The following is a 23,628-nucleotide window of genomic DNA, read 5'->3' as shown; positions in this document are numbered from 1 at the left end:
GTTTTTCCAATGACCAGAGTACACACATGCACAGTGTGTTTAGAGTGTGTGTGAATTCCTCATTGTTGTAGGCCTGTACCTCTCAAGACTGATAGAGGAGTAAAAGAGAGAGAAAGAGACAGTGGGAGACATGCAGAAAGACCAGCTGTGAAAAGCAATTCAGACAAAACATGACTGTATGAGGGCATTGAACACTGTGTGGGTTGTGTCCTGGCTCAAGGCATCTTTTGTATGAGATATGTAGCCTCTTTGTGTACCGAGAGACCTTGTTTGCATTATAATACTCAGCCTGAGACTGGGTTGTCTCAGATGATCACGTGTACGCCTTACTATGAAACCTTAAAACATACTTATAGCAAGCTCGTTCATGCCGTCTCTCAATAAAACAGAGCTATAATATATTCTTGGGTCACTTAATTTACAGTAGCTATGCAGAGTATCTGAATACAAAACAAGACTTGTGTGAGCTGCCTATGGAGGCATAATTTTAAGGCATAATAGGTGCGCTCCCGACCCTAAAGCCCAAAGTATACTTCACTTAGACGTGAATGCAAGGTGTCTGCACACAGGATGTATGACACAAAATTCGTCATCAGCAGAGTGCTCGAGCATTGAATGCGTGTAGCCAGATTTTTCTAACCGCGCATACTCTGAACGCACAGTATGCATATGCGCTTGGAATTATTTGCATTATTTTGGTGGGTCCACAAGGTTGCAGCACTCACATTTGAGCCGTTGTTGTCATGGAGAAGCACAAGGAGATGTAATTGCCGCTAAACAACAGGAGGCTAAGGTAGAAACAACAACAGTGTATGTGCACGTCAAGAGGTAGGACATACCTGCATTTGTAAAACTCGAGTCTGAAGAAATATAAAGATGGGTCTAAACTCATTAAGAGTAATAGTCCAGTATATCGTAGCAGTCGTATTGCGTATGCACTAACAACCAGTGTATGTGCGCACAGTCAAATGAAGTATACTTTGAAACGCTGAGCGTTCGATTGTATTCAGACTCATAGCGTTCACGTCAAAACCAAAGTAAACTTTGGGCTTAATGCTGTTCCAGCCTGGAACTTCCAGGTAGGCACTGTAGAGGATGTTCTGAAGTTGGAGTGGTTTAGACCAAACGCATTATTGCGCTAAAAATGCTAGATGAAACGCAACGCACATAATAACATGCAGATGTCTCAAGACTCGCTTTTAAAAGTTGATATTCTGACATGCCGTCTAAAGAACTTGTCGCTCCCGCCTGAGACGCTGAAAAAACAGCGGAACGCGGCACAATGATCAAAGACGTCAGCCTAGCGCAATAAAGGTTACATAGAAAAACAGTGGAAAAGGATCATCGGCGGACACAAAAATGCATTCGGTGTGAACAGCTCATTATACTAGAAAAGATCCATTATTGTTTATTACCATAAAAACAAAAACAAAAATGTGTTCAGAAAGGCACTTATAATGTAAAAAAAAGTACTTCAGAAAAGCAGTTCCACCCCAAACATGATGATTTACTAAGACAACTTTACAGGTCAAATAATACATGTTTTTGTGGAATAATTTATGTAAGTGCTTTAACAAAAATATATGCGCATTTCCGCATTTAAACCCTAAAAAAATTCACAGTTTATTTCCATTATCAGTGCTTTATTCTAACCCTGATTTTTGCACTTTTTTAAGAAGAAAAGGGACAAAACCTGCTCATCTTCTCCACAGTCAGATGCCTTTATTGAAGTTATGAGTCTCCAGCTGTGGACTATAGCGTCACCTGAGGTCTGTCCATCTCTCCCTCTGAGTGTCTGTCTCAATGTCTCGCCGCTTACTAGAGCAGGACATGTCTGTTGGAGCCAGGGGTTTGCCACATGTGTGTCAAGACATTCATAGCCATAGATCCATTTGGAGGACATGAATTAATGAATCTTTGATATGTCCAAAGGTTGCAGTCTGTGACTTTGGTGTTGGGAAAGAAATGAAAGATATGAACAGGGGCCTAAATCTTTGAATTTAAATGTAAAATGTCAAAGTAAATGTCCTGTGCCCAAACGGTGTGATGCTGCGAGTTGAAAATATGTGACATGGCCACTAGCCTGATAACATGCATAAACACTAAACAGAAGAGAACATCTGAACATGTCCGAATCCAGTTGCTAAATTTAGTGTTGAGCTTGAAGTGCGCAATTACAGGCGAAACCCCTCCCAGAACAACACACTAATTACAGAGTAAGGGCAGCTTTGCATACATATAGAACATATAGAAGAGAGGTTTAATTTCAATACTTTTACATAAATAAATTCACATGTATTTTCCAAACCAGCAGTATCTTCAAAGCAGGAGACATTCATCACCAAAAGGTTGCATGAAAGATGGTATGATAATTGTATGCCTGGGTGGAGCTTCATGCGAGAGCTGAATGCAAATGTTGCACCACAGGCCCACTGATGATTTATTTAAGGGGAATTTCCCTCTCTTTGACATGTAGAGATCACCCTATGCTGCTCCAAAATGTTCTCCTTTAACACTTAGTAACATATTATGGTTAAAAGGTCAAAGAGGCTGCAGATGTAATTAGACAGATATTCTGTTGGTGAAAGGTGCAATTTTGATGTATTATTCTGAACATCATTCTTTTTTATTGTTAAATTTTTGTGCCAAATGAATATACAAAAAAAAGGAAATATATAAACACACAGGAGTCATGGAAAAAGATTTATTTTTAAATATGGTTAAATAAGACACACACACACACACACACACACACACACACACATACATACACAATGTGTGTAAACCTGGGTTGACAAAGTGTTTGCATGCAGAAATAGCAAGCTTAAATTGTCTTTTTAAAAACTGATTTTGGCCTACCCTTTATGGGCTTTTTTCTATTTATTATAAAGGACAAAATCATTTCTTTCTTTTGAATCACTGTGAATCCTTACTGAGCCCTTCTTTGACTTAAAGGGGGAAAGAAAAGAAAGAGACACATAGCTTTTCTGGGAATTCTTGCAATAACCCAGACAGCACACGTACATCTCTGACGTTTGTTTAGATCTTTTCATCTGGAAAGCATCACAATCTAATTAACATATGCTAAACATCTTAAAAAGATCAGATTTACAAACATTCTAAACCATAAACATCTCAAAGACATCTGCTGAATGTCTTATAAACATCTTAAAAAGATCAGATTTACAAACATTCTAAATCATAAACATCTTAAAGACATCTGCTGAATGTCTTATTGACATCCGAGACATACTTATTGACATATATCTTATAGATGTTTTCAGATGAGCAAACAACATTAAAAATATGTCTTCGATGTAAACACACACATCAAATAGACATTTGTGACGTACATGTGCTATCAGGGAAATTATAGTTTTTGGTTATACAAAAACAAAACCTAAAAAGAAGGTTCCGAGATCATTAGGAAATGGTTTCCAAAAAATTACCAGAAGGGAACTGCTAACGTTAAAGGAACGTTTTGTGTTTGCAAGGGTGTCACACTTGCTGGTTACTTGCATGTTTTTATCTCAGTGGTCTGTTATAACAAACAAATGTTATCTTACAATAAAATCTAAGCTATATAGACCTTATTCAGTCTATAGCGCCATTTTAAATTTTTGAAGGGAAAGAAAATGAAGCAGTGAGGAATAGACTTAAAGTCTGCACAATGGCGTGCACTGTTTAAAGCTATATAAAGGTCCTAAATCACATCTAACTTTCACAACTGGTGTTTTCTAAATGTTTTAGTAAAGGCGTTTTTTCCAATGTTTCGTCAGCTTAACGATCAGTCCACTTTAAAAACAGCAGTACAACTCATTGAAGAGACTGCAAGACTGCAAGTCTGCTCAGCCTTGTTATCATTACCGACAAAAAAATATGGCACTACTCTAAATCTCGTCAATTGATCGTTAAATAGATAAGAGGAAAAAAGAGAAAGACATACCAATCAGATTGGTGTGCAAATTAATGCAAGAAAGCACACAGGCTTGATGGCGGGTAAAATAAAGCAGTCGGGGTAGCTTCTTTGTTAGCAGGTGCCATCTTGTGTCTCATGCTGGTATATGCTAATGTTGATTCGTGTAATGCTAGTTTTTTTGTTCCAGGTCAGGTTTGTGCACCTGGTGAGGACAAAAAATTGGTTAAATAAGCTGACCCACTCAGCACACCTGCATCAGCACCGACCCAGTTGATGCACTAGTGATACACACTTCAAACACATTGCAAGCTGCTAACACAACTTACCATGCAGACTGATTTTTCAATACTCCCACAACTTTCACTGGTGTTGGGCTCTGTAGCGAATTAAAATGCATTACAAAGACGTTATTATTCAAGCTATCCTTTATTCTTTTTAAGTTACATTGAACAACTGCTTTAAAGGAAAAAAAATTAACTTAGCTTTGAAAACTCAGGAAAAATATAGTGAAATGAAAGATAGTTTGAGGACAGCAATGTAGTGCAAAGTTATCTTTGCTCTTATTTTTTTGTTCTCAAACATAAAAGCACACACTCCCATCAAAGATTTCCATCCAGCGTTTTAGACACCATAATTTAGATTCAACAACAAACGAGACTGCACTTTGATACAGTTTTCAAACAAAAATACAAAAAATATTTTTTGGAAGGTCTTATTTTACAATACATTCAAAAATGCAATTTCATAGCCTAAACAAATCAAATCCTAAAGCACAGTAAATCCTTTACAAATGAATACAAAAAAATATATCAATATGGACAGATTTCACACAAACAGCATCATTATACAGAAATTCAAAACCTGAGACTGAATCAGCACAAGCCTGACTGATCCTACCTCAACTCTTCGCTAAAACACCCTGGCCTAATGTACCAAAAATATACAGTTAAGTGTAAATGTAAAACAAGAGATCAAATGTACTTTTCTGGATAAGCTTGATAGCTATTTAATTGACAAGTTGGTATCTTATCCTTCTTTTAAGACACCTGCTATCAACCCACCATCATGTTACTCCAAACTTGTATGACTTTTGTCCTGTGAAATTATTGTTGAAATCTCACAGCTGCACTTTTACATACAAAGAACATTCTGTCAAGTTCAGCTGCAATTTTGCTTGGTTTATCAAAACAGAAAATCTATAGTCTTAGGTCAGGATTCAAACCAGGGTCACCTACATAATGAAAGCTACACCACTAGACTAACACGTCACACATGTGTGGTGTGCCCCCTCAGAAATATAGGCCCCACTGATAACACGTCACAATGCTCAAACATCTATAGTAACAGAAGGCCCATTGGTGTTTTCAGATGTGCTGCTGATCTCACTAGCTCCCTCTGCTGGTGAAGGTGAAGCAGTGGTATTTTCTGTAGCAGCAGCAGTGTGCTCATTGCTCTCTTTGGTCTGGCTGGTTTCTGCCGCCTTCTGGTCAACACTGGTATTGCTGGCTGGCTGTGAGAGAAGCGCTGTGGTTTCGTTGACGATTTGAACGCTGTTGTTTGAAGCCGGTGTCTTTATGCCGCCATTCTGCACTGGGAAGGCTCCTTCTAGAGCCGTATAGAGGAACTGATACTGCTCCTGTGTAGAGGTTAGAATTAGTGTAGAATTTTGAAATGCAAAGAAGCATAGCATTTATTCATTGTTTATTTATAAAGTTTAAAACTTATACTTTAATTTAATTAAATTATTTTATTTTATAATTATTACCCTTTAATACATTTTTATTAATTGTTTATTTTTATTTTATGTAATAATAATAATAATAATAATAATAATAATAGTAATAATAATAATAATAATAATACACTGTTTTAAAACATTATCTATGTTTTGAATGAATTTCAAATTATTACAATAATAATTTTTTTTTTAATTATTTCAATTTAAGTCAATCAGAAAAAAACTGTGTTGTGTTTGGGGAATGGACATAGGCTCTTGCCACTGAATGTTTGATTACGTAGTCTCTGGATTATATGTAGCATAAATAGTTGTTGTTGATAATTCATAAGAATTGAAGTTGTATTTACCCTTTCTGTTTTGTGTTAACTTATGCTTTTATTTGAAGTCACCACCATGGAGATTAGTGTTCAGGCCTGGCTCCAGCTCTAAGATGTAAGGTGGGCTATAGGTCCCGCAGGGTGGGCCGAACAATGGGAGGGGTGGGTGTAGGTGTACTTCTTAAGGTGGGCCAAGTTTATGAGCCGGGCTTGTTAGTGTTCCTTCTAACAAAGTAAACCTTGTTCTCAGTCATTTCAATCTCTTAAAGGTGCACTCAGTAATTTTTGTGAAGTATGCTGAAGTGGCTAAGATTGGCTTGCACTGACACCTAGTGGCCTGGATGCTGCATCATTCAAACACAGTAGTTTTCAGTTACCAATGACATTGTAGAAATTCACTATGCACAGTAAACCAGGATTAATTTAATCCATGAATGAAAGTGTCCAATAACAGAGTAGTTACTGAGATTAATGGAGTAGTATTCAGCTGGTCATGTGATCCAAACATGGCTGCCCCCATGAGGGCACCCCCCGCCCCATGTAGAATTAAAGAGCTTTTATAAGATTACTGATATGACTGAACGCTTCATCTCACATGAGTGGTCAAGATTTTATACACATGTTTCAAAATTACTATTAATTTCTTTAGAAGTAAAACTTTTTAAATGTGGAAAAGAATTAATGAGTGAACCTTTAAAGCTCATTAAGTGAATATGTGTTCAGTTTAGAAGAGAATATCCTTTATCTCTTTTCATATCTGAGAGAGGAAAGGATGAGAAAATTAAAATTTGTGCAACCGCTTACTTTGAAAAATGTAGCAAATTCAAAAAGCCATATTTTTTTTTTTTTTTTTTTTCAGTTTACGAACAACGTGAAACATAGAACAAAACAGCCAAAGATTATGTGAACCTGTTCTTGAACATGACTTTGGGTTAATAATTTTAAGTGTGGAAAACTTTTCAGTAGGGATAAACTACAGCTTATTTTGATCACTGAATAACTTTTCATTATATCTTTGATTTATCGATTAATTGGATAAAAAAGCCACATTTTATTTCCTGTATTTTATTAATTAAAATGCATTTATTAAAAAACATCAACGATTGTATGCTATACATCGTGTACAAAAAAAGGTTTAAAATTAGGGCTGTCAATCGATAAAATTTTTTATTGAATTAATTACATGATATGCTGATTAATTAAACTAATTAATCGCATATATAAACATTTCCTGAGACAGCCCCTCAAACAACAATAATTCAATATATAATGATAAATCGTTATTAAAAGTTATATTTAAATAATGATAAACATAAAATATATTTTAAAAATAATAAATTAAATAATTAAAATGCATTGCCTTATTGTAGCAGATGAGTAATGCATTTATAAGACAATACAAAAAGTGGCTTTGTAAGTTAATATATTTTTTATTTCCATATTATTAAACATAAGCCTATCATTGGCCTACAGTCCACAGTAATCCATTCTGCAATTGAATTCCTCATAGATTTATTATAAAGGCTTTTTTAAAGTCACGTCAGTGTACACATGCATCAGACAGACACTTTTGGAGCATCTCACTTTGGTTGTGTCACATTATAAACACGGTTTTTAGGTTTGTTTTGTCAAGTTAAACTTTTTGAATATTAGAATAACATGTCTCGAGATACCAGCATCCGGAATGGGCCACTTGCACAACTGCTTCCGCGTTCTAAGTAGTGCCACTCAGGCGTTTCCAGTTACGGGGTTCAGAGCACCTGCGTGCAGGGATTTATTCATGGTAAGGCAGATTATATATTTTTTTAGGGCTTTTAATTGATTAAATCAATAAATCATATTTCTGGCGCTAATGTGACGTCTCAGTTTTATAATTTGTTGAAATTTGCCTCTAAATATATTGTTTCCTTTCCAAATGTAGCTAAACTCAGCTCCTGAATAATAAATCAAACATGTATAACTTGCAGCAGCCTGGCCATCTCATTAACATGCGTTTCATTCATTAATGTTATTTCATACCAGTTGAGATTAGACGATAAATTCCACCATACAATGATTGCAAATGACTTTCCTTTGGATAAACGTTATAACTCATTATCTTTAGCAGCTCTTATGCATTTGCATTTCAATATTTATTGATATACACTACATATCAGTGAAACAAAATAAAGATTAAAACATACATTTAATAAAAACAGGGTGATGCATGCATTCATTCTCTCCCTCACACATGGAACATGGCAGTGACTGAAGCACGTAGTTGTTTAATTCAAAGAGCGCCGCTGGTGCCGACACCCTTTGACTCCTTCCACCTTTTGTCATTTGTGTTTTGAGCTGATCTGTGGTTAAGTGTCTGGTACAGACCTCTGTATGAGGAGAAACTGTGAAATGTGCTTGGATTGGACTACATACCAGTCGTTGTTTTCTCAGATCGGCTCGGGCTGAATTAAAGCTCTAAAAACTGTTTTTCCACGTAATTTTGAAAAAGCTGTACACGGTAATGTTCCGAATATTTCTTCTCCTATCTCTGAAAAGATCTGTATTTTAAAATACTCTTTCGAACACAAATTTTAAGTGCCATTTCAGGAACTAGGCAACTACGGCGCATGTAAACACGTTTAACCGGAAACTAGCGGGCCGCACTATTTCAAAGCGGAAGTACGTCATGAGGTTCAGTGCTGGCAGTCCATTGCGCTCCATCCAGCTGTGTTTGACCCTGTGCTGTCGCTAATATCAAGCAAGCATGAGTTTGGTTTGTTCTCCGCACAGCTGCGTGTTGCCTATACAGCTGTAATTTTACTTACTGCCCCCTGCTGAAAACAGGTGGTACATCAGCTTGAATTACTCCGGGATATTCCATGTTATGTTGCATAAAAATTTCAGGTCCAGGGACATTGGAAATTGTTTTTAACATGTTATTTTTTATATAATCAATCGCACTGAATAAATGTGTTAAATCGACAGCAGTATTTAAAATATATATTTTACAATATAAACTGCATGTCCTTTTTCAGAAAAAAATAGAATTATTATAAACTATTTATTTAAGATTCCAAGTGACATATATAGGCTATAGTATGTAAAAGTATATATATATATATATATATATATATATATATATATATATATATATATATATATATATTCTCACCTTTTCTCCCCAATTTGGAATGCCCAATTCCCAATGTGCTCTAAGTCCTCGTGGTGGCGTAGTGACTCAATCCGGGTGGCGGAGGACAAAGCTCAGTTGCCTCCGCGTCTGAGACATCAATCCGCGCATCTTATCACATGGCTTGTTGAGCGCATCACCGCGGAGACATAGCGCGTGTGGAAGCTTCACGCTATTCTCCGCGGCATCCACACACAACTCAAAAGCGAGAACCACATTATAGCGACCACGAGGAGGTTACCCCATGTGACTCTACCCTCCCTAGCAACCGGGCCAATATGGTTGCTTAGGAGACCTGGCTGGAGTCACTCAGCACGCCCTGGATTTGAACTCACGACTCCAGGGGTGGAAAGTATATATTTTATTAAATAATTTGTCACATTTTAGTTTTTTATAAATGTACAAAATCCACATTCTGTTCTATTTCACCAAACTCCTGCATAGACGCTGTAGGAGCCCATTTGTTAAACTCTTTAATATTTACAGTATTAACATGTTTACACATTTATTGCACATTTTGATAATTCTTTGATGTTTATATGCATAATTTGGACTATTTACATTGAGTTAACATTGATATGTAAAACAAGCACTACAATGGTACCGCCTTTTCATGAACACCAGCAGTTCAGCGAGTGTCTCACAAATGAGTTTCGTTTGAGTGAATATTAACGAGAAAGGCGTTGCACAGTTTCTTTACTGCATCTGTATTATGCATGATTAGAATTATTGTTTCTCTTTACTTTTAAAGCAAAATAAATTATATCAAGAAACATTTATTCAATGAAAATGGATTGTGGGGATCTCATGTTTGGACACTGGTCTGTAGAGTCATATGCGGTTAAATAGAGAATATTGTGGAAAATAGTCAGTGGAAAAGTAAATTAAAAAAAAAAAAAAAATAGTTTCAACTCACAATTGTTTCAATCATTCCCTGCCTCTCCCTGCGTACATTTTTGACCACCTGGAAGACATCCACCAACTTCTCTGTGGATGCACTGTCCATGAGATTCCATAAGGCACAAAAGATTCCAGTACGTGACGATCCATTGCTGATATAAAATGAAAGGTATTTCATGAAGAGTGGTGAAAAAAATCAATAAATCAATCAATCAATAAAGCAATTTTGTTTATTTGTCTTGTTGCTGATGGACTTACTTGCAGTGCACAACGATAGGAATATTCCGTTTGATTTTGCTGTTGTCATAGCCACCGTTCTCTCTGATGTTCCTTATCATCTCTATCAACTCCTGAGGGTTCTCTGGTAGTTCACTGTTTCTCCACTTCAAGAACTGATACTGATCCACCTCCAGGATCTCGTTCTTCTGTTACAGGATTACAGAGCAATTTGTATTTTTAAAGGGTAGTGCAAAACTAGACTGATCGGAGGCTTGTCAATCTCCAGTCAGATTAGAGAACCGGAAATAATCATGCTGTATACTGAACTCCATAGCATAGTTAATGAATATATATTAATGTGGAAGAGAAGAGACTATGGCTACCTTTGTGGACTGTATTTCCATGCGCCGTCTGACAAATGTTGGGAAACTCTCTGTCTTTTTCACCTCGATTTCCATCTCCCCAAACACTTTCTTATCATCTCCCCAATACTGAGAGCAATAATCCTGGAGAAACAGAGTTGGTATGAAAAGCGGAGAACATAACCAACATGAATCTTCCTCATAATGGATTCCTTTAAAGGGATAGTTCACCCAAAAATTTAAATTCTCTCATCATTTACTCCCCCTCATGCCAACCAAGGTGTATGACTTTCTTTCTTCTGCAGAACACAAATGAATAATTGTTAGAAGAATATTTTAGCTCTGTAGGTCAGTACAATGCAAGTATATGGGTGCCAACATTTTGAAGCTCTAAAATGCACATAAAGGCAGCATAAAAGTAATCCATAAGACTCAAGTAGTTCAATCCATATCTTCAGAAGTGATATGATAGGTGAGGGTGAGAAACAGAAACATACAATATTTAAGTCAGTTGTTACCATAAATTCTCCTCCCTGCCCAGTAGGGGGCAATATGCAAGAACAATGCAAATCACCAAAAACAAAAGAAGAAGGACTTAAATATTGAACTGTTTCTCTCCCACACTTATCATATCACTTCTGGAGATATTGATTTAACCACTGGAGTCTTATGAATTACTTTTATGTTGTGTTTATGTGCATTTTAGAGCTTCAAAACTTTGGCACCCATTCACTTGCATTGTATGGACCTACAGAGCTGAGATATTCTTCTAAAAATCTTCATTTGTGTTCAGCAGAAGAAATAACATCTGGGTGAGCAAATGAAGAGAGAAATTTCATTTTTGGGTGAACTAACACTTTAGGGTGAATGCTATGATACGTTTGTCTTTTGTGAATCACATTTGTAGCACTCCAAACAGGTAATTCATGAAATGCATTGAAGGTTGTCCATACCTTGTTATCCTCTTTGCAATCAGTGAGCATGACCAAAGTTTTAGTTTTTTGCTGATAAAGCATTAACAGGAACTCTGCCGTTGTGTTTGGTAGAGGCCCCTGTGCTGCAATGAGACTCTTATTACACCAGTATCCCTGTTGGAAAGCAACCGAAATGTAGTATGATTAATATGTACATAATTCCTGTAATTTCATTTGCTTGCAGATAACACTGTACAGGGATATGGGTCGGTATTTGCTTTTTTGTCTTTTTATTACTAAATCACCTGTCAAGAACATGTCCGGGACATATTTCACCCAAAAATCAAAAGAAAGAAATACAAATTATATTTAGCTTTATTTAAATTTTTTTTTAATAATAATAATAATAATAATAATAATAATTATAATTATAATATAAGTACTGTACTTGTAATAGAAAAAATATATGTTATTTAAATTCAAGTACACAATAGTAGTGTGTGTTGTTCTGCCTTAAATTGTTTTACAGTACTGGTAATTAATTTTTACTGTAGTAATGTAAAAAAAAAAAAAATCCTGCAATACAGTAATGAAAATCTAATAATCATCTTTGAAATAATGGGGATGAAAACACACACACACACACACACACACACACACACACACACACACACACACAAACTAATGTCAGTCTGAAGGGAAAATATGCTTAATTGTCATGAAAGTAATGCCGCAATAAAACAAATTCTTATTGGTCCTAAAAAGACTTAATTTTCTTTATGTATGTAAAATATAATAATAAAAAAAATTCTTATGATTTGGAGGTGTTAAATGACCTGGAGATTCACCCATGCATGGAAACTAAATCAAAAGTGAAAAATCAACAGAATCAAGTTTTTTACGTCAATGAATGAGGCGTTGATGTATTCATTGGATTCTTCTTCTTCCTCATCTGACGAATACTCCTCATCCTCAGGATCACTTGTCTGGTTGCACTCCACGTCCAGTCTGAACAGGACACGATTGAAGTCATCTGTGACACAAACAGATCACTCACTTTTGTTCAGTTCTTTAATGTGCTTCTGATATTAATTTGGATAATGAGAATTAGCTAAATTTAACAAATTAATTTGTATATTTTATTACAAAAATATTATGATATTGATATTATATTAATAATCATATTGAATATTAATATTCATTTAGCTTATGTTCCTCACATGGGACAACAGATGAGTAGCGGTTTTTCTTCTTGTTGTCCTCACTGATTGCTGTGTTAAATGTTCTCCAGTTTTTAAACTTGGGAAGTTTCTTTATTAAAAAAACAAACACACAATCAAACAGGGAATATTTCGGGTGTTTACTATCTTTGAACAGCATTCAATCATGTAAAAGTTTCTATCTTTAAGCAAAGGAAGAAGGACAGACCTGGAACTCCAGTTCAAGCAAGCTGGGGTCATTTCCATCTTTCTGTCTGAGGGTGTTGAGCTCCATATGAAATTCAGAGAGGAAGATCTCTGTCTCTCCAAACTGGTTGTGCTCTATCAGAGCGGTGTGGATCAGTATGTACTGGGCCTAGCAGAATGAACACACACACACACACACACACACACACACACACACACTTGTTTTTAAAAACTTGTTTTTATATAATTGTGGGGACTCTCCATAGACTTCAATGCATTTTATGGATTTTATACAGATATATATAACAATAATCTCCTAACCCTACCCCATAAACCTGACCCTCACAGAAACCTTTTTGTATTTTTACATTTTCAAAAAAAACATTGTTTAGTATGTTTAATAAGCCATTTCCCTTGTGGGGACCGCTGGTACATGTTTAGACCAAATGTCCCTACAAGGATAGTAAAACCTGAGATCACCGAACTTGTGGGGACATTTGGTCTCCAAAATGAAGTATAAACATGTACACACACACACACACACACACACACACACACACACACATACAGTAAATATGCACAATTACAGTAAAATAAAGGCTGGAAATTAATTACAGATAAATGGGCCAAATTTTGTACGATCTAGAAACAAAACTGTCCAACTTTGACATATTTACGTAAAACATAATATATATACAGTATATATACATTTACTGTACACCCTTGTGATTATCTAATCAGCCAATCATGTGGTAGCAGTGTAATGTATAAAGTCATGCAGATACGGGTCAGGAGCTTCAGTTAATGTTCACATCAACCATCAGAATGGGGAAAAAATGTGACCTCAGTGATTTGGCCCGTGGCATGACTGTTGGTGCCAGACGGGCTGGTTTGTGTATTTCTGTAACTGCTGATCTCCTGGGATTTTAACGCGCAACAGTCTCTAGAGTGTATAGAGAATGGTGCGAAAAACAAAAAACAACCAATGAGCCGCAGTTCTGTGGGCGAAAATGGCTTGTTAACGAGAGAGGTCAATGGAGAATGGCCAGACTGGTTCAGACAGACAGAAAGTCTTGTTGTACCCCATTCGCCTCAAGGTTCGACATGTGACTGCTCACTACAATTGCACAGAGGGGTTATTTGAGGTACCATAGCCTTTCTGTCAGTTCTTTTAACTATTAAACACAAATATAGATGTTAAATAAACGTAACATTTAAATTTAAAACAGAAATCTTAATAAAAATTAGCATTTTCTCCAAAAATATTAAATAATTATTTAAGATTTAGTTTTAAACTGTAAAACTGTTTTATAATTTTAAATCTAATAATATTTACATGTAGATTGTTACATTTAACAGTTTATATATTTATTTAGGTAAATATTCAGGGTGATTAAAATATTTCTATTTTGCACTTTTTCAAATTTGGTGCCCCTTCCTCATATAAATATTAATAATGAATGAGTGATAGTAATATTTGTCTCACCTCCACTTGAACCATGAGGCAACGCTGGCGACGTAGTTTTGCTACATATCCATAGATGTCCACTTTACCCTCCGCCTCGAGACTTTCAATCATGGCGTCAATGCCAATATACGTTCCTGTACGTCCAACCCCTGCGCTATAGAGGACATGACAGTATTCACAATAAACATAATCTTTTTGTATTTAGACTTGCTTTGCTACACTTCATACAGGTGTCTAAATTTTCGGGCATTAAAAAGAGATAAAAAAAAAAAAAAAAAAAAGGCTAGCCGTTACTTAAAATGCCTGATGTAAAATGTAAATACTTTAAACATTTTTTTGGCCATTTGTCACAAAAATCAATTCTCCAAATAATGTTTCTGCAAAGTCTAAATGTAGATCAAATGCAAATGAAAGAAGTTCAATGAATTAGCATGAGTTTCCTTTCAAAGACAGTTTGAAACTGTAGTCACCGGTCTCCATGGTCTCCTCTTACCTGCAGTGGACCACGACTGGGCCGCTGAAGAAGTTCTTGAAGGAGTTGACTCTTCTCCTAAGCTTCAGAAGCAGGCTGGGATCTCCAGGGACACCGTGGTCAGGCCAACTGATGAACTGAATGTGGGTGATTTCTCTTTCTGCAGCTTTCTCTCTCTTCTGTAGACATATTTTTAAGCCTTATTGACTAATGCACACAGAATGAACACACCACACACACACACACCAAACAAACTTCCACTTACATTGGTTAGGACCAGATGACGAATGATGTAATCAGGGCAGTGGTCCTCTGATCTGATTTTCACCACAAAATCATCATAAATCTCTGTCTCTCTGTCCAAAGATGGCCAGTACTGAGCACACTTGCTCTAAAAGAGAAAAAAGTACTATCACTTGTAATATTCAGGCCTAGGTGTAATCTGCACCTAAAGAAATTTATCGAAGAATTAGATTGCCAACCATTCACAAAAATGTACACATTCTTTACCCCTTGTGTGTGGCTCTTTTAAATATTTTTATCTAATCTGACTATGCTTTCAGGCACTAAAAACACACTTACATCTTACCATCTACAGAATTTTCTGTAGTTAAAAAGTTGTGAAATACAAATGACAAAAAGTCGGCTTCTGTCTGCGCCTAATAGGCTTTGTTCAGACAGCAGCAAAAAAAATATATTTTTTGGGTATGCTTAACCGGCTCTTTTTTTTTTCTTTTTTTTTTTGAACAAGAAAAAAACCCCACACTAAAACATTTGTTTATGAATCTCAGTCTGAACTGTCAGATCAGATTTCATGGGTTTTATCATCATTTGCTGTGCGACGGGTTGTTCCGTCAGGTGTTGCAACTAAAAAACATGTCGTATGTCATTGCACATGCCTCCCTTTCTTTTTTTTTTACGCAGTAATCTGCAATGAATGGGGTCAGATTTAGATACTGCCCTCATGAAAAACATAATCAATGGCTTATAGCCATTGCTCACTCATTGCGTTGTTACTATTACAAAAACTGTGGAGGTTTTAGCAAAAGCCTCTTCAGTAGGTAGGATTTAAGGAAAAAAATCAAATTACTGAAATAAACATCGATTACTGGTTTAAACCAGGCCAATCAATGTCAATCAGTAATAAATTATTAATAAAGCAGAAGATGGACTAAAGACATCTACTAACCTTATTTCCTTCCTCACAACGGGTAACCATGACGATGATGGATGACTTTTGCTCCCAGATCATTCTCCAGAAATCATCGATGGTCTCATCTTTGGGTCCTGGAAAAAAACATAAAATAACATCAAAGAAATCGAAATTTAGCAATCAAAAAAATTGGAATGCAGTGTATTGTCTCTGAGTCAAATTAAAGCAATAAGCCACAAGAGGCCATGTGTTACAGTGATTTTACCACAGGTAAGAGGTGTTCTTAGCAAGTTGTGAAATGGCGGCAACAGCAATAGTTGATAAATACCAATATTCAATAAAAAATACCTATATTTAGTGTATTATTGTATTAATCATAATAATAGCAATAAACAATTCTTTCGCCACGTAATGTAACCTTACTGTAGGCTGTTTATGGTTGACAAACAACATAGCAACTTGCCGCATTAATATACAATGAGTTGTGCATTTATTAGAATTTTACAACGGCTTTAAACAAAGCTCAACCAATCAGAATTTAGAGTCTTTCAGTTTAATAATTAAGCAAAATCACATAAGCAAGAGTACTGTTATACTGAATATCAGCACGGCTGTAATACAATCGTAGCTATTGTTTAAGAGGACTATTGTAACTAACTGTTGTATAAAAGGATATATACCTTGGGCAGCAATGTATTTCTTTGGCTCTTTGTATCCCTGTATGGGAAAAATAAGTTATGTTAAAAAATGATCAGACATGTTAAAAGTCATAATACATTTGATGCAATATTCTAATTCTTGAAATACAAATATATATATATATATATATATATATATATATATATATATATATATATATATATATATAATATATATTAAGACAAGAATATTACTTAAATTCCAGGTAAACAAGCATACACTTTTGCGATAAAAATCAACATAGTCTCATAGAATGAATGTTACTATAACTACATTTTTGCAAACTGACTTTTACGTACCGTGTTTCCTTGTGAAATGAACACTAGAGGTGCTACAACAACTGTGCGTTTTATTCACTTTCAAACAAATCACAACAATAATGGCTGATTATGACTTTATAAACACTTATTTTTGCACTATAACTCACACATGGTTATATTATGATATCAAAACACTTTTACTCTTAACGTATCATTAGAAAAATGACACATTTAAAGGGGTCATGACATACTCTTTTTTTATTATTATTATCTTCCCTGAGGTTCACTTATGATGTCAGTGAAGTTGCACCAAAACAGTCATAATTTATTAATGTATGATCATTTTCCACCTGTCTCTGGCCCTCTGCTCGGTTTAAAGCTATCTGGCCCTTTAAGACTTCAGTGTATACGCCCACTGTTCTGACTGGCTAACTTCGTACAGTCCCTTAAATACAGCCATATTTAAAACACAGTCAAAAGAAAATGAACAAACTTCACATTATAATTAAAAAATTTACATTTCAGGTTTAACACATAACATACACCCAACACATTTCATCTGAATGTATAAAAATGTTCCCTAAAGAAACTTGAATTAAACTATTTACTCATGGTTTTGGTAGTATTTAATTGCACCATCCTTCAATAACAGTTCCTTTGCAAAGCTTGAATCATATTGTGACTGGTTCACCAGCAATCCATGCTGATATGAGCCATAAACACACACAATGCACGCTGAAATGTTCTGAATACCAAAACGCAATACAGTCCATGGTGACATTTGGTGCTTCAACATGCAACAGGCTAAAGCAGAGACGCTGGTCCTCATATCTCACATTTTCCGTGTTTGTTTACACAGTCATTAGCAGCAGCAGCAGAATGATTTTAAAAGTTGTGCTTGTACTGCTTTTAAAATGCACTGTACATCGCCGGAAATGCATCAAAACAATTAAAGATGTCCATATAGTGCATGTGTACAAAAGACTAACAACAAAATATTGCACAGATGGGTGCAAAAATGGTACAGGATGCTTTCAAAACAGCACAACAGCAAGATGAAACAGGAAGAGGGTCTCCTTTTTAGAGTCCTAACTTGACATTGCGTTTTTTAAAAGAGGCACAAGATGAACAATGATGGTCAAAGCCATTCATCTAATGCAGGTTTATGTATAAAAACATTTAAATTCAGATAGGCACATGAAGGTGTCCTGTGTAAGTCCACTTTACTGTAGATGAATGACAGGCCCTCTCTCCTTTTCACCTGTGTGAGTGTGACTGTCTGAGCACCAGTGGGCGGGGCCAAGGGTGCAATGATGAAAAAAAGGGGTTTATGTCTTGCTGGAGGCAGTCATATAAAGATGTATTTGGGCCTTGTGATGTCACAAGTTCCACAAATTCCAAATGGCCTGTTTCTAGAGCCTGGTTTAAATAAATGCCCTTTTTCTATTAAAAAAGAGTTTTCAGTTCTGAAACTTACAGTATGTTTTTATAGTACAATGACCTCTTATATGCCAAAATTGTATTTCTCATGTCATGACCCTTTTAAATGTTTGTATTACAGACATTACACCACCAACAGTACATTTACACACTTATTCCAATGTGATTAGCTCATCTCATATAGAGTGCTGGTTTCTGGACTCTGACGACCATGGTTGGAGACCAGTCAAACACGCAAGCTGACACGTGAGATGAAATTGTCATAGAAGCGACATAAGATGATGTGGTTGCTTCAGAAAATGTGCTTTTGATTTCACATTTTCATTTTGGACATTATCCGTTGGGCTTAGATATTGGTTTAGGGTAAGTGTTTTGTTTACCTCTCTTTTAGGACACTATTGTTAGATTTAAGTTAAAGTTTTAGGTTAGGGAGGTACGTTTTACTCATTCAAACCTCCATCTAATAATCACCTTAAAAACTGTCTGATTACGACACCATTTCACTCGCTTTTGGCGCCCCAACTAGGAAACTGCAGCGAAACGTGTAATAAGGCACGCAATTTCATTTTGCCACAGTCACGTAATGTTTATGAGAACTGACTGGAATAATATATATAAAGTATATATCAGCTGTACCTCAATAAAGCTGGCATTGATGTAGTCATCATCACCTCCAGTTGAGAGTGTAACTCGATTATAGTCATCTGAGAAAATTTAAGCCATGCAGAAATCAGTTCATTCACAGATAACTGAAATATGAAAAACCAGTAAATTTGATTCTTTATCAATATCTGGGTGATATTTACAAGGCAGAATGTCAACGTAGCGGTTCTTGGACTGGTTTTCCAATTTCTTTGCCTCTTTGATGGTGTAATTGTTAAAAATTCGAGGGATGCTCTGAAAAAACAAACAAACAAAAAAACTAATATTTTACATTGAATCAAATACTGCATTATAGTTTGCAGGATATAATATGGCATATAGAAAATCACCTGAAATTCAGCCAGAAATAGACGTCCTTCATCAGCGATCTTCTTCTTGTAAGCGTCCACTAAACTGTCTCCAGCGATGGGCTCAACACTGAGCAGGTGTTCTGGGAGAGGAAAAGGATAAGCCAATCAGTTTTTGGAAACCAATTGTCTTCTGAAATACACTGAATTGACAAAGACATGAGCTTAAAACTTACGAGTAAGAGGAATATTTTCATCTTCGGCTTGCCTGTGGTGAGAAATTCCAAAAGAAACAGAGATGAGCATTTCTGTAAACTCTTGCTGAGCTTAATCTTTTGTGTTCACTGAGAACTTTTTGAAAACAGATTTAAGGTTGACTGGGAGAAACTGTGATGCTGACCTTTTTTGTTTGAGCACAAAAATTTTGTACAACACAAAAAGGAGTGCAACTGATGTCACAACAATGAGGAAAGCCAGGAATCCGATGACAGCCTTGTCATTGTCTGAGAAAGGAACACAACAGCTTCAAATCCTCAAAATCCTTTTTCACATAAAACTACACTAGACTCTGTTTAAATTATCATCTATATGCTCTAACATGCACATGGACAATACAGTGGGGTCAAAAATTCTGAGACCACATTGAAAATCTGTGATATAAAATCCCATTTAAAAACTTGGATGTAACTAGAAAGTTCTTGGATTTTGAAAAATGTAAAAGCAATGAAAAGTGAGAAAATTCAGCTAAATAAGAGAAGATGCACAATGAATACGAAATATTTAAGATTCTGCTCTGTTACTAGGTCTGTTACAATTTTGTACAAAGATCATATTTCCTTGCTTCCACTGAAACACACAAGATGTTCTTTGAAACATTTATAAATCATGCTGGATAACATGGTCATCAGGTTTTGTCCATGTCAGCTCGAGTGCATGTTGTCCTTATAGCAAAAGGACATACCAAATACTAGAAAATTCTAATGTTAGTTTTTCAATTCAACTTTTCACTCAAATTGTTATGCTGATAAAATCTAATACAATATGCATTCAATTAGAAAAATGCTAAATACAAAAATGCTGTTGTTTTCACTAGTGGTCTCAGACTTTTGAACCACATTGCACATTTTATGAAATTCAATTTTTCTTTTGCTCAGTATAATCTCCTTTAAGTGGGTTATATAAATATAGTTAGAATATAAAAGGCTATTCTTACAGCTAGTGGATTTGGTAACTTCAACGGAGGACGCATTTCCATAATCATTCTTGGCTGTAATCTGAATTCAAGAAATATTGTGAAACCCACATCAAAACATTGCAATGGTACATCCTAATTAAGCTTTAATTACTAAAGACTGAACTCCTAAACATGAATGCATGATGAAAAAAAAACAACATGACAATTAAGGGAGTTATAAATACCTTAATACTATATTTGGTGTTGTAGTAAAGATTTAAAAATGAAAATGAACAGCGCGTTTTATTTGAGAAATGTTGTTCAGTTATTCCATTGTTTATAAGTTCGGCTGTATAGTTTCCCTGGGGTCCATTCCACTCATCGTTCGACAAGTTCTTGCATGTAACATAAAAAGAATTGTGAGATAGTTGCTGTATATGTGGTATATCTTCAAAACTGGGATCTATATAAAAGAAATACAGAGAGAAAAATGGTTAACTGCTGACTTAAGTATACAATGCGTTGAGTTGACAATGATAATTTGAGAATACATCTTTAAAAGAGTTGTATCTGATTGCAGCATGATCTTAGTGAAGAGAGTAAAATTAAATTTCAGCATTTATGTATTCAAAATCTGGCCTCTGCAAAGTATCGTTTTAAAGTGAATTGCAGATAAAGTTTTACATGAAGCGTTAATTGTAAAAATAAATAATAATAATTATATTACATTTACTGAAATGTACTCTCATGTTAAAAAAGCCATATATGGTGACAATTTTAAATTTTAGAAATGTAATATCTGCTGTTAATATTTAGAAAAGTCACTTAAAGGCATAAGCAGCATCACACATTCAAGCACAGTATACATAGATTATGTAGGTTATACAGAATTGTACAGAAGTACAGAAGCTAAAATTATGAAACAGATATGTTACACTTACTGGACGAACGTGTTTTTGTTTTATTAGAGGTGGTAAACGTAGTGTAGTTTGTAATGTTGGTCGTGGCTGTAATTTCGAATGTATAACTGGTAAATGCATGTAATCCATCAAAACTGCATCTTGCAGTATTGGAACTGTGTTGACATTCTTGCACTGAAAAGATAAATGGTAGATATTCATTTAGTGCTAAATTTAGTGAATCACAACTGCATAAAAGATCTATAAATGCAAAGATGAGAACAGCATATCATTTTGGAAGCTTATTTCAGTGATGTTTAGGAATTTGTAGCACTACAGGAGAGAATGAGCCCTTACCTTTTACAACATCTTTATCACTTTTGCAAATGCCTGAAAAACTTTGCCATTTTATCTTTGAGCATTTATCTCCTGGGAACAGCTTCCATAACAATACAATTCTTTGGTGGGTTACTTCTTTAAACACAGTTTGATTTTCCCAGTCTGTAAATTATAAAACACAATTGCCAGAACCAAAGAAAAAAAACCCTTCAAATTCCATTCACAACCGCAGTGTGTCTCTGACCAGTATACAACAGCATAATATACATAGCTACATAAGTACACTATAACAAAGTAGCTATGTATGTGTATAGTCCACTTTTGCTAGTCACAATTTGTGGTAAATATCTGCAAGTGGATATAAAAACAAGGAGAATAGTTGACATTTCTATAAACAACTCACCGCAATCAATTTTAATTTGGAGATTATTGCTTTCTATGAAATAATCCTTGTAAGGGTATTTTCCAGTGCAGCTATATGTTTTGGAGGGCACTAAAAACACATCCTTATTTAACTCATAGGGGGTTTTATTGCCTGACAAAGAAAGAAGAGAAAACACATCCAATTACATTAGTGTGCATAGTCAACAATGTAAACATAATATGAAAAATATTAAATCATTAATTCACAAAGCACTCCAAATATAAAAATGTCCATTACTTACCATCAACACTGCAGCTGACCTTCATATCATTGATTGAACATGTTTCTGGTTTATTAGCCCAGATAAACTGAGAGGAGATAGTTTCATTGAAGGTTATGTTCGGTTTGACTGAAAAAACAAAAAATAAAAAAACATTCAGATTATTAAAACGTGAGATGAAGTCTTCCATTTCAGGAAGGTTCTGTACGGTGATTGTTTCGACATCAGACCGGGGTCGGCGTGCCCATTGATTGTTTCACTGTCAGTCAGAGAAGGGGCATCAGAAGTTTTTTTGTGGGGCTTGAGGCAAATCTCCCTTAGAACCCCCCACCCCCCAACTGTGCTCTAACGATGTTGTTCCACAGGGTGTTACCTGCAGTTAGTGTACCCTTCATTAAAGTATTACTGTACAGATCTTGTGCATAAGAGCATGCTAGTCAAATTGAAAAACAAAAGCAAGCCTTTTTCATTAAAGAAAGACAAACCTAATCACATTATAAAATACTGACCTGGGGGAATGTTGACATTCATTGTGTAGTTGCATGTGTCAAGCTTAAATTGAATTGTCTTATTTTTGCAAGAGTTTTCAAGTGATACATTCTCACATTCCTTCAGATCCCATTTATCATCTATGAAACACACTTTCCCTCCAACATGTGTCACAGAATGGTTTTGATTTTCTATGGCTATAAACAAATAATGAAATTAAAAAGAATCAGAGACAGTACTTTTCATATTTATATTCAGCAAATTGCAACATATACAGTATAATGTTCAATAGTTTACAACAGCAAAATATAAGCACTCTGTATGGTGGTGTACTGTATTTATACTGTCCATCTTGAACTTGTTTTGAATGTATTCTAAATCATGTGAAAGACAGTTTGAAATTAAATGAAACTTAAAGTTATGAATACAAAGCAAGAAATTAATTATTGTCATGTTGAAGAAAATCTAACCAGTCTAATCAAGTCAGAAAAGTCATTTTAGAAGAACTTCACCTTGACCTCTGGCAAGTGTTATAAGTGGAAAATGTGTAAATGTCTGTCTGTGTAAATCACTTACTTGGGTATATAAAACTGTTATTACCGATGGGATTGCAGTCTTCCACACTGACAGTGTAATTGGTGCACGGCTTCAACCATTTCAACAGTATTTCGATAGAAGAGTTTCCATTGTCAGTTGT

The 23,628-nt window shown here is 35.4% G+C and overlaps 1 protein-coding gene across 1 annotated transcript; it reads right to left on the bottom strand.

The window, feature by feature from the left end:
• Positions 1-2,690: 2,690 nt before the first annotated feature.
• LOC127439277 (receptor-type tyrosine-protein phosphatase C-like) lies at positions 2,691-23,625 on the bottom strand. The gene is made up of 26 exons (XM_051695498.1): positions 23,508-23,625; positions 22,952-23,128; positions 22,464-22,571; positions 22,202-22,333; positions 21,817-21,960; positions 21,502-21,654; positions 20,806-21,023; positions 20,600-20,660; positions 19,787-19,889; positions 19,623-19,654; positions 19,429-19,529; positions 19,243-19,333; positions 19,073-19,140; positions 16,718-16,754; positions 16,074-16,171; positions 15,150-15,275; positions 14,906-15,063; positions 14,431-14,566; positions 12,967-13,113; positions 12,759-12,849; positions 12,441-12,571; positions 11,578-11,712; positions 10,646-10,768; positions 10,302-10,468; positions 10,060-10,195; positions 2,691-5,555 (listed from the first exon to the last, which is right to left on the bottom strand). The coding sequence occupies exons 2-26, from the start codon at positions 22,971-22,973 to the stop codon at positions 5,247-5,249; spliced, it is 3,027 nt and encodes a 1,008-aa protein (XP_051551458.1). The 5' UTR covers positions 22,974-23,128; positions 23,508-23,625; the 3' UTR covers positions 2,691-5,246.
• Positions 23,626-23,628: the final 3 nt, after the last annotated feature.

The sequence above is a fragment of the Myxocyprinus asiaticus genome, chromosome 50, assembly GCF_019703515.2.
Source record: "Myxocyprinus asiaticus isolate MX2 ecotype Aquarium Trade chromosome 50, UBuf_Myxa_2, whole genome shotgun sequence".
In the NCBI taxonomy this organism is placed as follows: Eukaryota; Metazoa; Chordata; class Actinopteri; order Cypriniformes; family Catostomidae; genus Myxocyprinus; species Myxocyprinus asiaticus.
This window is presented reverse-complemented; position numbering and strand designations above follow the sequence as displayed.